Source organism: Prionailurus bengalensis, chromosome E4 (assembly GCF_016509475.1).
Source record: "Prionailurus bengalensis isolate Pbe53 chromosome E4, Fcat_Pben_1.1_paternal_pri, whole genome shotgun sequence".
In the NCBI taxonomy this organism is placed as follows: domain Eukaryota; kingdom Metazoa; phylum Chordata; class Mammalia; order Carnivora; family Felidae; genus Prionailurus; species Prionailurus bengalensis.
In genome coordinates, this window is record NC_057360.1 from 17,115,740 (window position 1) to 17,130,973 (window position 15,234).

At 47.5% G+C, this 15,234-nt stretch overlaps 1 protein-coding gene across 1 annotated transcript in view; it reads right to left on the reverse strand.

Moving 5' to 3' along the window:
- TNR (tenascin R) overlaps nucleotides 1-15,234 on the reverse strand; it is a 410,686-nt gene that overhangs the window by 73,254 nt on the left and 322,198 nt on the right. Inside the window, exons 3-5 of the mRNA XM_043569008.1 lie at nucleotides 9,273-9,834; nucleotides 6,318-6,794; nucleotides 12-275 (exon numbers count right to left, since the gene is read on the reverse strand). Of these exons, the coding sequence (XP_043424943.1) occupies nucleotides 12-275; nucleotides 6,318-6,794; nucleotides 9,273-9,771 (1,240 nt within the window). The 5' untranslated portion in view covers nucleotides 9,772-9,834. The remainder of the gene's footprint in view (nucleotides 1-11; nucleotides 276-6,317; nucleotides 6,795-9,272; nucleotides 9,835-15,234) is intronic.

The following is a 15,234-nucleotide window of genomic DNA, read 5'->3' on the forward strand; positions in this document are numbered from 1 at the left end:
ATGTTACGTACGGGTGGCCACCTTGGCAGTGATGGGAAGGCTGAGGATGTTGCTAATGACAGCGTAGACGCTGATGTTGTAGGTGAGACCTGGCTCCAGCTCCGTGATGGTGACACCACTCCAATCTCCAGGTACCCGCCGCTGGAGCTGGAGGCCCCCCAGGGCCGTCGGCTGGTAAGAGATCACATATTCCGTCACTGCCATCGGCCCGTCCCATTCCAGCTCAATGGACCTGTCGCTGATACCAGCCACTCGCAAGTCCTCTGGAGGGGCAACTACCGGGAGGCAATACACAGATAGCATGAGCTCAGAGGACTGCCTTCCCCATCCTGGACTCAACTCTCTTCCTCACATCTCACCCCACATGCCTGTCTGTATGTTCTACTCCCCTCGCTGGCCTTGGGTGATTTGTAACTCCCTTTTGTTGTCTTTTCTGTGCTCAGTATTTCTATCCCCACGGGGCCCTGAGTGAGTGGTATGCTGGAGCCTGCTCTCGCTGGCTTGCGAAAGTTGAATGTCAGATTTTCAGGAGTTTTTCAAGACAGCTGTTACACAGAGCCATCGTTAAAGATTAAACTTTATAAATTTACAATGAAGTAAACTGTATTAAACACAAGGTAGTAAATACTCAAAACTCGTCCCTTTCAAGTTATTCCACTAAGTTTTACTCTTATCTACGTCCTTGAGGTGGTTTACATGTGTTGTCCCTCTCTGGCGGAGATACTGTATAATTGCATTCTACTGCAAAACTGTTCCCGACCCCATGTTTAGTGATGTGTGTCATGTTGGTGTTTTGAAATTGGCCGTGGAAGGAGTATTTCCACCATGGACACTGGCAAATGCTACAAAGCCAGGTTTTTAATTTTTTCCCTTAGAGAGTTAGTTGTTACATATTTAACAGCACATAGCTGGCCAACGTTTCTGGTGGTGTAATAAGTGTATGTCACCAGATTACCCTGGGAACCAATATTTGATTTGGCAAGTGGGAATAAAGGCTTATGCCTGGTTATCTTACAAAATATAAGAAGCCAAAACAGTAAGTTCTGGGTGCCATGGACCTATGAAGGCCTTCAAAGGCTTTATCGTATTATTTTCCCTTTTAAAAAGAGAGTGTTTAAGATTTGAAAGAAATGTAACTTGTGTTAAACTAATTTTTATTAGCCTTGATCTTGGGGATGATGATAAAGAGGCATTCTTGAGGGCTTTGCTTTTTCTCTCTTGTTCCACTTCTCAAATGTTACTCAAAGTATCACCCAAGAATAAACCTCACTGAAATAGTCTTTCATGTATGGCTCCCTTAGGAAGTGAAGACGCACCACTAGTGTGAGTATTAAATAATTGAACCTTTGAGCCCAATTGGGGGGGGGGGGGTGTGCCTGTCTTGGGACCTGCCCAGAGATTAAATTTAAAAAAATTGGAAATATATTTAAATCATTGTAATTAACTCATAAATTTACATGTAGTGAAGACTGTAGTTAGCTTATGAGTTGCCTTTGGCTTTGAGCCTCTCCTCTGAATGTTCTCACTCTTTCACCTCCACAAAAGCACAGGGCTGAGCCAGCTGCCATTCACAGGATCATGTGAGTGGGGAGCACTCTTGTGCTCACACAGGTGCCCCCAGCTCCTCGGCAGAGGCAGAGATAACTAGCCCTTTAACTCAGACTCATGGGATGGAAATTAGGAACATATATTTGCGGTGTTTGGCATTTGCTTTGACTGTTTTTTCCCCAAACTATTCATTGTATAAAACCATCTAGAAAGCAGAGCTCTCTCTGATTGAAGATGGCGAATGCTGACTGAAACAAAAAAATCATAAACATTCGGGTTTTTTTTTTCATTTATAAGACCAAATACATGTAAATGAGATTTCAATAATTAAACTTCAAACGATCATTTATAAGCTCATATCATTTCTAATGCTGACATTATTAAAGCTTTGAAGGGTGCTGAGATCTTTGGGATAGCCTGTGTGATGCACGCCAGCCCCTGGACCAAGGCAAGATGGGTTTATATATAGAATGTGTCAGTGCTTTGCATGATTATACTGAGCATTTATTGTATCCCAGGCACAATGCCAACCATTCTTGGATTATCCCATTTCATTCTCTTACCAACACTATGAGATAGGTATTATTATCACTCCTATTTTATAGATGAGGAAACTGGCTCCCACAATCAGCAAACACAGAAGCTAGGATTTGAATGAGGCATAATGGTTCTAGAACCTCTTAGTCAGTAAACAATTATCACTCTACATTTGCCCAGCATTTCCCGGTCTATAAAACATGTTCAGACACACCATCTAAATGAAATGTTAAGAAGTCCTTTAATGGCAGCCTTATGAGGTAGATTGGGTAGATATAATGATCCCAAATTTATAAGTGGAGAAACTGAGACCCAGGTTAAGGGACTTGCTAAAAATTCAAAGAGTTGGGTCAGAATTGGTTCTCAAACCCATATCTTCCGTACCTAGCGTTCTTTCCCCTACAATTTGTAGGACAGGTTACGGATTGTGCCAGATGCCTTTTTTCATTTATACACAGCCATCTAAAGTAAATTGCAGTAAAGGAGAGTTCAGACTATTCTTTAGGACATGAATTCTGGATTGGTGCTTATCCTAGAGGTAAGAAACTTATTGTAAAAAGGATTCTCTACTGCTTGCCTCTTGCGATCCAACACAACTGATTCTAAGTTGCCTAAGTGGGACTTCTCCTCTCATAGTCACAGAAGTGGCCATTCCAAATTTCAGGTCATCAATAACTCCTAGAGTGCTTGGGACGAGTCAGTGTATTCCTTTTTGGTTCATTCTCCCAGAAAATAAAGCAAATAATGATCCAAGCAGAGAATTTTGGGATTTTAAGGTAAAAAGGGAGTATAGAAGGATTTTTGATCTTGACAGCTTAACTTGGCAAGTTTTTTATCTTGAGACCTGAGCCTGGTGGTAAGCACTGCCTTCGCTTGTGATGAGAAAGCAGCAATGGTGTTGTTTGTGGTGGAAGGTACTCTTGGGGGCCGTGGCTCAATGGAAGAAGCCAAGACCACCACCATTCATTCTATGCCTCAGCGGCAGCCGTGTACTGGGATGTCAGTAATTCTCATAAAATGAAATGGTATTGAGCTATTAAAAAACACTGAAGAACAGCCATATGCCTTGATTCAATGAGTCTGGGATGGAAGCAAAATGTTCGTGGTCTTACTTTCTTTGGGATTCTGACTTCGAACTTGGGGGTAGAGCAGACAATTAAAAAGGAATAAACTGTGGCTTGAAGAATCAGAGTTGCTTATCCGCAAAGATTCCATGCCGTTGACTTTTTAGATCTTGCCTCAGTTGTGCACATATGTGGTGAGAGCAGTTGGAATTAGTTCCACGAAGTGTCTTGCTCCAAGGAGCGAGTAATTTCAGGTACCAAAGGTTGGCTGGCTGCAGTGCAGGCAGAGGCAGAGGCTGACGTTGATGGATCTCCGCAGGTCTGACTGAAGTCCAGGGAACAGCAATCTGGATTGTTTCAAGTCCCTGCTCTGGTGGTTCTTTAATCCTGCTGACTCATGGGGAGTTTTGGCCAGCTCACTGGACAGATCCTGTGCTAACCTCCTTCACTGGGGGCAGACGTGGACAAATAGTTTAACGTGCTTCTCTACCCCACCTCTAACACCTTAAAAACTCATTTGACAGGGCTCAGCTTTCCTATCAAAAGATTATTTCTTTATGTATGTGGCTCTTAAAATTTTTATTTTTCAATTCCGCTCTAGTCAGCAGCCTGGAGAGGATTAAAGAGCGCTAGAAGTTGGTAGGAGACCAGGGTTCTCATTCTTTCTCCGCCATTAATTAGCGGTCTGGCTCTGGAAAAATCTTTCTGTCTCTCTGGACTGCTGCTTTTTAAATTTGTAACATGAGAAGCCCAGTGTAGCTTCTTTCTACTGCCTGTTTTGAGTGCTCATATTCATGCATTTTTTGTTCTATTATCTTTACACGGCCAGAGAACAGAGGCAGAAAGGTTGAGATTTTGTCCCATGGCATGCTATGAGCAAAGATCAAGGCTCAGAGTCAAATATAGTGGGCTTGTTGACACTATTCAATTGTATTCAAGCTCTAGTGGTCTAGGGGGGCTCAGAATGAAGCCCACACAGTGGGCAGCTATTTGCCATGGCCTTGCCAAAGAGAAAAGAATGACACGTGCAGAGGTATATTTTGTGGCTCTCCACGAGCTCACCTTCCTTGTTCTCTCTCCTGTCCTCACTCCTGCTGGCAAGGGAAGCAGTGACGCTGTGGTGTGTGCATCTGGCCAGAAATGGCAAACAGTGGGTAAACAGCCCCCTCTCCCACAGCCTTTTCACAAAGAGCAAGCAAAGTAGCACTTTAGATAATGACCTAGATACTTCTCTGGAAGAGACCTGTAGTGTTTGGTTTGAAAGGCAGGCATTGAGAGCAGCACCTCCTGCAATGAGTGGTGGCTCCAGGGTTGCTATAGAAACAGGTGGAGGTTATGCAACTGTCCTTCCTCACATGCTTGGGGAACCTGTGAAGTAATTCATCCTGGCCTCCTGAAGTCTTCTTCAAACAGCACAGAGGTAACGTATTGGAGGTAACATGTGTTCATGGTTTGGAGTCAACAGAGCTGTGGTTATGCCAGGAGCTGCTGTGTCTTCCATGAGTGGCCAGGTGGGCTTATCTACCGTTCAGTCTGGATCCAGGGTCAGGTTAAGATTTTGTTTGCAAATTGACCCATTTCTGTAGACAAGCAGGGTCAAGAACATGGCAGGTATGTAGAGCCCAGCAAAGATCTACTCTGTTGAGAAGCATGTGGGCCACAGAATAGCCATCCATGGCAATGGCTCAAGCCAACCCTTAGCATCCTCTGATGGGGCTTCGTGGAGCCTCGTCCTGTGGATGGAATCTAGGGCCATGTTTCACCCTCCCCTTCCCAGCGACTACCTACCGACGTGGGATTTAAACAAAGGCTTAACTTAGTGATGAGGCTTAACTTCTGCTTGAATCTTCTTTTGGAACAATTGGTATAACAGCTATTTGTGTTTTTAGAAAGATAGCTCAGTAAACAAAATTGGGAGGCTAAATGAGATAATTGAATATGGAAAAAAATGAAGGAATGTGAACGATTCCTTTCCTTAGCAGTGTGTTATTGCCTTGCTTTTTTTCGTTTTTTTGTTTTTCGTTTTTTCATTACTGCCATTGATCTTTTGAGAGAATTTAAGTTGAAGTCACAACTCAGGGAACCTTGTCCGACTAGTCTGTTTATCTGGGTGGGGGTCCCTGGCGATGTTGAAGAACAAAAAGCTACTGAAGTTGACCTTCCAGGGGACAGTCCATCAGAAGGCTTAAACACATTTGTTACGATTTTCATTTTTAAATCTTCCCAGTGGTCAATCGGAACCACTGTTATGGATTTGATCGTAAATGGAAAGGATCGAGATCAGTCACTTCACCTGCTATAAAAACAAAATGTGTCAGCAAGAGTCACTGATTTAGTTAGAAGAGGATGAGCAATAAAAGTGAGATGATGAAAATAATCTGCTTTCAGCTGAAAAGAACTATCTCCCATGAGATATTAATATTTTTCCCACTGCTGGATTTAGATGTTCATTTCAGGACAGCACCTTTGTATCAGCTTCCACGAGGTAAGACTACAGATGGGGCTGGTTCCAATTCGCTCAATGTCATCTGGCACAAAGCAAGTCACAGCCTTTTAATATTCTGTACTAATTGGTAGAATGTGAGTTGTTGCTTGATGCTGTTAGGACTTTATTCCTGTTTACATTTCATTCCTTGCCTGTAAAGACTTTTTTTTTCCACGTGGACACTAGATCATTTCATAAATGAATAACCGCTGGCAATACGTAAGTTCTGACATAACCAGAGTGCCTAGTGAGTCTGTGCAGTAGCATTGGGAAAGACGTGTCCCTGGAATATGGCAACAGGTGAGGGGATATTTTGGGGCAGGTGGAGCTCGTGGAAACCCCCTGAGTTAGAGAGTGGCCGGTCCCACGGTGTGGCCCTCTGCTTTCTTCTGCCTCAAGGACAGTGCAATGCTGCCACCATTATTACCATTGTCGTTCCAGTCGCAGGGGTAAGATCCAACTTTCAGCCCAACTTGACTTTCTTGGTGCCTGCCCTTTCCCCCCTTAAATCTGCCTCGTCAACTGTGACTGACTCAAGAAACCAGCTTTCTTGTAAAGCAAATGAGCATAGCCCAATGGGGAATTATTTTGCATGAAATACACCGTCCCTCCCATCTCTCTTCCCGCTTCCGGTGAGTTTGCCCAACGCCCCATGCAGCTCCACTTCCTACCTCCCTTCCTACCTGCCGAGCAGTCAGGGCCCTGGTAGCCCTCTTCACAGAAGCAGAGCCCCTCCTGGCAGTGTCCTCGCCCACTGCAGGCGTTCAGACACCGCTGCTGGCTGCAGTCCTCACCCACGTAGCCCTCCTGGCAGAAACAGGTGCCATTGGTGCATATCCCCTTCCCCGAACAGTCCCCGGGGCACCTCAGCTCGCTGCAGTCCTTGCCCATGTAAGGCTCTTCGCAGACACACTCCCCGTCCACGCAGAGCCCCCGGGAGCTGCAGTCCGTTGGGCACCGGAGCTCTGAGCAGTCGCCCCCGCTGTACTCGCTGTCACAGATGCACTGGCCATCCACACACACGCCCCGGCTGGAGCAGTCCAGGGGGCAGTACGGTTCAGAGCAGTTCTTGCCGAACCAGCCTTCATTGCAGATGCAGCCGCAGGACTGGAGGCTGAAGTTGCCATGGCCGCTGCAGTGAGGGATATAGTCCAGTTGTCCTGCAATGGCCAAGGAGAAGGTCAAAGGGCAGCAGCGGCACCTCGGGTAAGTGGTGCATGTTGGGGGTGTGGCAGGCAGAGACCTCCTCTCGCTCTCTGGTCAGATTAGTGTTGCTGACAGTGAAACTTCACCCAGTTTGGTACATAACCAGTTGCATAAATATTTTCCCCCAGTCTGGGTTGCCCGTGCCTCGCACCATGCCGGGGGCAAGGATGAATGAGATCTGGCCCCTCATCCCCCAGGAGCTCACCTTCAGTGTGTCTTAGCTTGGGTTTCCTAGAAGTAGTCCTCGGATGAGGACTCAGGTCAAGGTGACTTACGAGAAAGTGCTCCCAGGAGAAACTGGTCAGGGAGAGAGGAAGATGAGGGAGGGAGGAGCCAAGCCACAGCCCAAGCCTGTGTGAACGGGCAGAGTCATAGGGAGGATAACCTGGGTTTAATCCTTCAGGATGCTCCGGCCACAGGTCGGATGCAGGTCAACCTCATCATGGCTTAAGGGCTGTCCTGGGGTGGTGTAAACACTCATGCTCTTCCCTCGTCTTCTCGGGCAGGCCAAGGAGGTTCCCTCAGACCAAGGATAGTCCGTGACAAAGACGCCCAGGGGCTGGCTGTGGGGACTGATGGAGACCCAAGGGATATAGGCTGAGTGCTGAGTCTGAGACACAGGGTCATATGTGCTACAGACCCATCTTGCTCCCTCTTCTCCCCCCCGCCCCCATCTAACTACCTCTGCTCATTTATCACAACTCAGCACCAGGGTAACTTCTAAGGCTTCCCATAACTCCAGTATCATTTAGTTACCGCTCGCTGTGATCCTTTTGGATTTTACGCATGTCTCTGTCCTAGCCTTTACCACACTCTAACTACAGTGGTTGATTTATCTGTCTAGCATGAATCAAATAAACTAATTAAGCAAACACAAGCCCAGTACCTGCTTGGCATGCTTCTCTGCACTTGGCTCTGGGGACAAGTAAGTTATATCCTTTTTTAATTCTGCCACTTTACGTAGCCCCATGGTCTGAAGGGACACCACACTGACATTGTTTCACACAATTCTTGCTTGTAGATTTTTCCACGTCTGCTGGGGAGCCTGAGGGGAGGCTGGTAGAATGCCCACTCAGACGCTGCCCAGAGTTCATGTCCATGAACACCTATGACTTCCCCATATTCCTCAGCTCCACTGAAAAGGCAAAGTAGCCTGAAAGTTCTCACTGAAGAACAGGAAGAATGGGAGGCTGAACAACTAACTGGACTTTCTCTTGTCGTCTTCACAATTGTTTATTTACAGTTTCAGTTTTGGGGAGGCGAAAGAGGTATGGAAACCTGTGGAATATTTCACTACTCGAAAGCCTCCCCTAATCTTGGTATGTGTCTGCTACCCTCTGGACACGTGGGCCATCCAGCCCCGTTAAAGGTCATCCCTGCTGCCTCCTGCTTCTTCTCTGTGAAGGCCTTGACATATCAGACCCTGTAGAGGTGAAAACTAGAACCCAAGTCAGTAAAGACAAATCCCTCTTCTCATCAAAGAATGAATGGCCTGGGTCTACGATACCTGCTGGATGAGAGGACTGAGCACGAAGGAAACTGACACAATTTCTATATATTCAGGGTCAGCTGATAACTGTTGCTTCCGTGGTGCTCACCGGCAGGCAGGCTTTCACCTGGAGAGCCCAAATCTTATACTAAATAACCCCTGCCATTCTAGCGTAATCAGCATTGTTAGGTGGGGAAGGAAGGCACGGGTTAGTTCCATAACTTGCTTAAACATCAGCTAGTAAGTAGCAGAGCCAGGGTTTGAACTCAGGGAGTCTGGCCCTGAAGATGTAATGACTTCTCCCAGAGAGGTCAAGTCAGAAATTCGTAAGTGTCTCTAGTCGGGAGTGGGTGAGGCGAGACGTAAGTAAATCTCTTAGACACTCAGCCTTTGGGGGCGTGGAGTGAGCTCTGTGATTGTGTGTGAGCAGGTGTGTGTGTGTGTGTGTGTGTGCAAGCGCACCTGCATGTGTGTCTGCGGGGGGGGGGGCAAAACCTCCATCTTGCCAGAGAAGACGGGGACAGGTCCTCCGAGACCTTAATGACTATCATTGACTCAGATGGGAGAGAGGCTGTGACAGAGAGAACAGAGGACCTGCATTCTCTAGTCCCGAGGTTAACATGGATAGGTATCAGTTCAACAGCCTGAGAAAACCAAAGATGAATGAAGACAGACATCAGATTCCCCGCTCGCCACAGAAGTTGCTGCGCTGAACCGATGTACCATTACCTGACACGTCCCTCCAAAATCAGGTTAATGTATTTCAAACCGGCTGAGCAGTGGAGAGAGTCCCTGCCCTGAATCCCCCGGGGAGGGACCGCATTTAGATCACCGGGACATATGAACAGAGAGCTGCAGACGAGGGCAGTTTTCCCTCCGTGGGTGCGCCGTCCCCCCTGTGCCTCTGCTCCCCTCCGGACACCCGTGCGCCCCCAGATCCTACCTGTGGCCGCGCTTTCCGGGCAGCAGTTGCTGTTGCACTGGTCCCGCAGCACCGACACCTCCCTTTCCAGCATCTCGATCCGGCTCAGCAGCTCCTGCAGCACCCGGGCGGAGCCGGCGCACGGGCAGGCCTTTTTGGGGAGGTTGATCCTGTGGGTGAAGGTGACCTGGCTCTCATGGTCTGAGGTCTGGCCCGTGTACTCTGTCAATGCCTCGTCTTCGGCACTCACCTCCTGCTCGGCCGAGGCCTCCAGCCCCGAGGAGCAGAGGCTGTCCAGGGGCACGTTGATGTTGTACACGTGGTTGAAGACCACCGGCCGCTCTTTGCCGGAGGCGTTGTAACTGGCAACACCTCCTTCCTCCTCCACCGCCTGTCTCTGGACCCTCTCGGTGGTGACCTCCAGCTGACACTCGGAAGGCTTGAGCAGGGAGCCCAGAAGGATCAGGTTGACCCCGATGAGCATGTTCTTCAGGACCACTGTTTCCCCGTCTACCCCCATCCTCTCGGCCAGAGCTCTGGGTTCGAGACCAGCCTGCAGCTCCCAGCACCGAGCTGCGGGAATCTGCAAGAGAAACCACGGAACAAGATGACCCCTGAGAGCTGTGCCAAGCGCCACGGCTGGGCACAATCCTACAAAGCTAAAGAATAGGCAGTTGAGATTTTCCATGGGGAGGCTGGGAAGGGACAATGGCTACCAGGGTCAAAAAAGCCCAGAGCTTTGTCGCCGAGGGGGAGGGATCTTCTGCTGAAGGACATCTTGATTTCCCAAAAGACTTATCTAGAATGTATGGGGCTGGCCCCTGTGGTGGGCAAGTGGTCCCAGCAAAGGGGACCTGTGAGGACAGCCGGACAGACTGTTCCTCCAAGGAGAGCTCAGAGCCTCTTTCACGTCTGAGTGAGAAGTAGGACAAAGGGCACCGTGGAGCCTCAGGCGCATCCTCATATTTTCCCACAGGTTTATTAGCAAGGGTCCCCGTCAGACACTTCAAAATAACTTATTAACTCCTCTAAGCTCATGTATTCAATACAAGTTGACTTTTGAATAACCAACCAGGCAGATAATATAGTTCCAGGTAATTGTGGTTGTTAATAATCCTAGGGTACATTTGTGATTATCGGGGACTGTGTGAGCCGAACTTTCTTTTAATCTTCTCATTAGTTTAGTCCCGGTGCTTTGTGACCACAGGGTGCCTTTCTTCCGAGGTCCTGTTTAAATTGCTAAAATAATGCATTAGCTCCTCTGCTGATTACCTAGTCACCAAGAACCACAGAGAACAATAAATTTACTATAATGCAAATCAGTTTTACGGAAATTATATTTCTTTTTTATTCCCTATGTAAAAGAGGAAAGAGGCTTACAAAGTTTGGTTCTAAAGGTAGTGTTAGAGCTTCTAAGAAGATTAAAGACGGAGGGACGGGGTAAGGGTGGCTCTGACTCTGAGAGGAAGGCACAAAGGATGGCTGATGCCATCTGAATGTGCGCGGTGTCCAGACTGCGCTGTGCATCCTGCACGGGATCTTCCTGCCCCGCAGACAGCCCCACAAAGGGGCCCGGTGACTGTCCCCATCTCATAATGGAGGCAGCTCTGCCTGGAGAGGTCAGATTTGAATACGGGCCTGACTGACTCCAAAAGCTGTGATCTTGACTGCTGTGCTCCATCTCATTCCTTGAGAAGCATGTTCAATTCTCTGTCATCTCTGCTGGAAATTGTGTTCACACTAGGATCTTCCCAGGAATATTGAAATTAGAGAGCTTTGCTAGGGTCAGGTCCAAGGTTCCTTCCTCCGTGAAGCCTTCTCTCGCCTGTTCCCTCCTATCCCTTGCTCTGTTCCCCCAGTGAGGCCAAGTGAACCCCCGCTCTCCTCGCGGAGCCCCTCTGACAGCATTTCTCACACTAGACCTGGGTTTCCTTTGCCTGTTTCTCCCCACCTGGACTGCTAAATCCATTCCGGTCAGACCACGTCTTCTCTGCAGCGTTTGACGTGCGCCTAGGGCAGCAAAAGTGCTCACTACGTGGCTGTTGAATGAATGAGTGGACGCATGGAAGGGTGAATAAACAGATGAATTAATAAGTAAATGACCAGTGAGCAAAGGGTTGAATCATTCTCCAAGTTATTTTATCTCTTTCTATTATCTTCAAGTTACTCACTATTCTCATCCATCCATTATTCTCAACTGAACAATGTCTGAGGGTTGATTTTGGTAGGAGTAATCTGTATTAGTGACTAGTATAAAAACTATGTCTCAGGGCGCCTGGGTGGCTCAGTTGGTTAAGCATCTGACTTCGGCTCAGGCCATGATCTCATGGTTCGTGGATTTGAGCCCCGTGTTGGGCTCTGTGCTGACAGCTCAGAGCCTGGAGCCTGCTTCAGATTCTGTGTCTTTCTCTCTCTCTGCCCCTCCCCTGCTCTCTCTCTCCCTCTCTCTCAAAAATCAATAAACATTGAAAAAAATTTTAAAACCACGTCTCATTACTCAGCCACCTTGACGTTATACATTCGACCATAACCTGTCCCTGTTTCCAGTATGAAGAGGAAGCAGAACAGAGCTGTTAAGACTACAGGCACTGGAACCAGACTGTCTGGGTTCACACCCAGCTCCTTTGGTTTCTAGCTGTATGTAGATCATTTAGCCTCTGTGCCTCTGTTTCTCCATCTATAAAACAGGGATTGGGGCACCTGGGTGGCTCAGTTAGTTAAGTGTCTGGCTCTTGGTTTTGGCTCAGGTCATGATCTCACAGTTCGTGAGTCTGAGCCCTGTCGGGCTCCACACTGATGGTGCAGAACCTGCTTGGGATTCTCTCTCTCTCCCTCTCTGCCCCTCCCGGGTGCTCTCTCTCTCTCTCTCTCAAAACACATAAATACACTTAAATTAAAAAAAAAATGAGGATTATGGCAGTACCTCTCTTATGGAATTACAGTAATGGTTGAGTTATTATCTGTATAATGCTTACCTAGTACCTGGCATTCGTTAAAATAATTGCTAATTATTCATTGAAATAAGTGTGGTTTGCAGACAAGTAAAATAATTGTTCTGACTCTTCCCCAATCCAAGGACTGCCCTGAAATCACTGGAACATGTGAGAAGTCTCCTCCACTCATGGACAGCAGGAAAGCCCCAACTTAGCACCCCCTTGTTCATAGAAGGGGGGAGGTCCTTGGAGTCATGTGGGAGGCGGTGCTCCGTCGGTCACATCCAAATGAGCTACATCACCCTTGGGGATGGATGGAGTGACACGTCTGAACCAAATTGCTCTCATTGCTGTCAGCTCTTTCCAAGCTCTCAATCCGAGGTGCTGCTTGCTTTCCATTTCCAGGTGCTCCAGCCGGTGCCTCCCTAGAGTGACACTTGTGCCCTCTTGTCATCCAAAGCTTCCCAGAAACGCCTCTGCTACCAGTCATTGATGCTCACTCGTACACTGAAGGCTGTCTCTCTTACTGAACTAGAGTTGGTCCGTCTGATCCATGTTGATGTTGCTGAATAGCTTCCCCCCCCCCGCCCCCGGAAACTGTAGAATTGCCACCTAACACCCATTGCATTCAATACAGCTTTTTTGCACACGGTAGACATTCAATAAATAAGTGAAAGAAGAGATGACGTTATAAATGGAAAGGAAGGCAAGTGACAGGAAAATGAAGATGGAAAAATGTCAGGTCCTACACTTAGATCCAAAACAACTACAAAAATATTTATGGAGAGAAAGTTTGGCTTTATGTGTGAAAAACACTTAAGATCTTAGTCAATAACCAAACTTGCTATGAGTCAGTCGACACTGTGCTATTTGCAAGTTCCAAAATCTTTTAAATTTAGGCTTAATGAGTTAAAATACAGAAAATAAAGGACAAACAAGGGGCTGTTTGGCTCTGTACTGCACTGATCACTGATCCCTTCGGGGTGGCCAGGATGTTGAAGGGACTCAGTCTTGTCACAGGGAGGAATTTGGCATGTGGGTCCAGAGCAGTGAAGACCTGGGAGGTATACTGGTTCCTTTTTCCTTCATTTGACAGATATTTATTGAGTGCCTGCCAAATGCTGCTTCCTCTATTCACAGAATTTGCATCCAAGTGTGTTTGCACGAGTGTGTGCGCGCGTGTGCATTGGGGGAGGACAGATATACGGTGAAAATAATTGTGTGCAGGTATCGCTTGCTTTTTGAAAGTTTCCACTCTGGCAGTTTGCACTGGGGAAGAGTTCTGAAAAGGATTTTTGCCTTTAGGAAATAAGGCAACAAGCTAAAACAGTGTTCAGCGTTGATTGTGCAGTGAGCCGTCACAGAGGCAGAGCGCACCTCAAGCAGGGAGAGCGCCACTGCCCAGCTCCTTCCCGGAATGACGCTGGGCATCCAGGCATCAATCCGCTGGAGCTTTGGACTGTGTCTGTGGGCATCTGTGCTTTATCTCAATGTTTTTCGTGCATCCGTTAGTGAGATGTGTCATAAGGTATTAGAAAAGCTTAAGAGAGGTTACTTTTGGGGTCTGGGAATGCTCGCCAATTTTTCCATATAAATTAATGGTAATTGCTTTTTCACTTTATGCCATTTCAGCTTCTGGGAGCTTTCCTAGGAAGGCTCTATTTTCAGACAGCAGGGGAACCTGTGTATCACATACAATGTATCATAGAATGCATATTATATGGTATTTAATGAATGATAATGTAAGATGCATTTGAGGTGTATTTGTATCAGCAAGTGGTAAGACTCCACTGCTGTGGGAAAAAAGAAAAGGTGAGGGGGGAGGGAGCTAACAGGGCAGGAGAAATCATGCTGATATTACAGGGCATGGTCATGGAAGGCTTCTCTGAGATGGTGACAGCTGAGCAGAGACCTCAAAGAAGTGGAGTGGTAAGCCACGTGAATGGCTGAGGAACAGCATTCCAGACACAGGGAACAGCAACTGTGAGGGGTCTGAGGCTGGAGCTGGACCAGTGAGTCTGAGTGACAGTGAGATTGTGGCCAAGTGAAGAAGGAAGGAGCAGAGGTGAGGAGGTGAGGTCCGAGAAGTAGTAGGGGCCAGATATGACCTTGTAAACCACTATTAGGGCTCTGGCTTTTTACTGGGGCTATAGGGTCACTCTTCCAAAATTCATCCCCAACCAAACACTTCTTGTGACCTGGTCCCTATCCCTGAGAAACTCTCAGCCTTGTGGAGAAGATGGAAACACAAAACAGTGTAATATCATCATTACCACGATGAGCAAATACACAGAACGCCCAGAGGAGGCTGCAGGTAATACAAGCCAGTCAGGGGTAGCAGGGACAGCTACGCAGAAGGGGTAGCATAATTGTCAGCTCCCTTTGCCAAGTATTTCTGGCCTGGCTTTCCAGACACGTGGTAGGACTCCATTTCCTGGCCTCCTTTTGGCTTGGTGTGGCCAGGCCACTAGAACTGACACCTGAGCTCTGAGGAAGTGAAGCGTGTCACTTCCGGGTTAGTGCATTCATTGCTGGTGGCTGACGAGAGACCCTCCAGAGCTCTCCCCCTCGCCTAGTGGCTGTCAGCGTTCGAGACGGTGGCTGTTTTCTCAGTCTGGGTCCCCTCAGTGACTACAACACACACAGTGCCCCTGCTGACCCGGAGTGGATGGGCAGTAGGTGAGACAGAAATAAGCTTGTGGCTTTGAGGCACAGATTTTGGTACTGGTTTTTCCAGCAGCGTAATAGCCCATCAGGAGACGATACTAAACTGGATTTTAATGGATTACTCTTCCGGTAGAGAAAGCAGAAGCTTGTCATACACAAAAAGACATTGCGTTTGCTAAAACTCTGATATGTACAAGAACGTGAATGTTCTTGCTCAGTGAATGTAAGTATTTGAAAGGCTGTTGAATGCTGAAAGTTTGGACTTTTTTTTTTAATGTTTATTTATTTTTGAGAGAGAGAGCAAGCAGGGGAGAGGCAGAGAGGGAGGGAGACACAGAATCCGAAGCAGGCTCCAGGCTCTGAGCTGTCAGCACAGACATGCG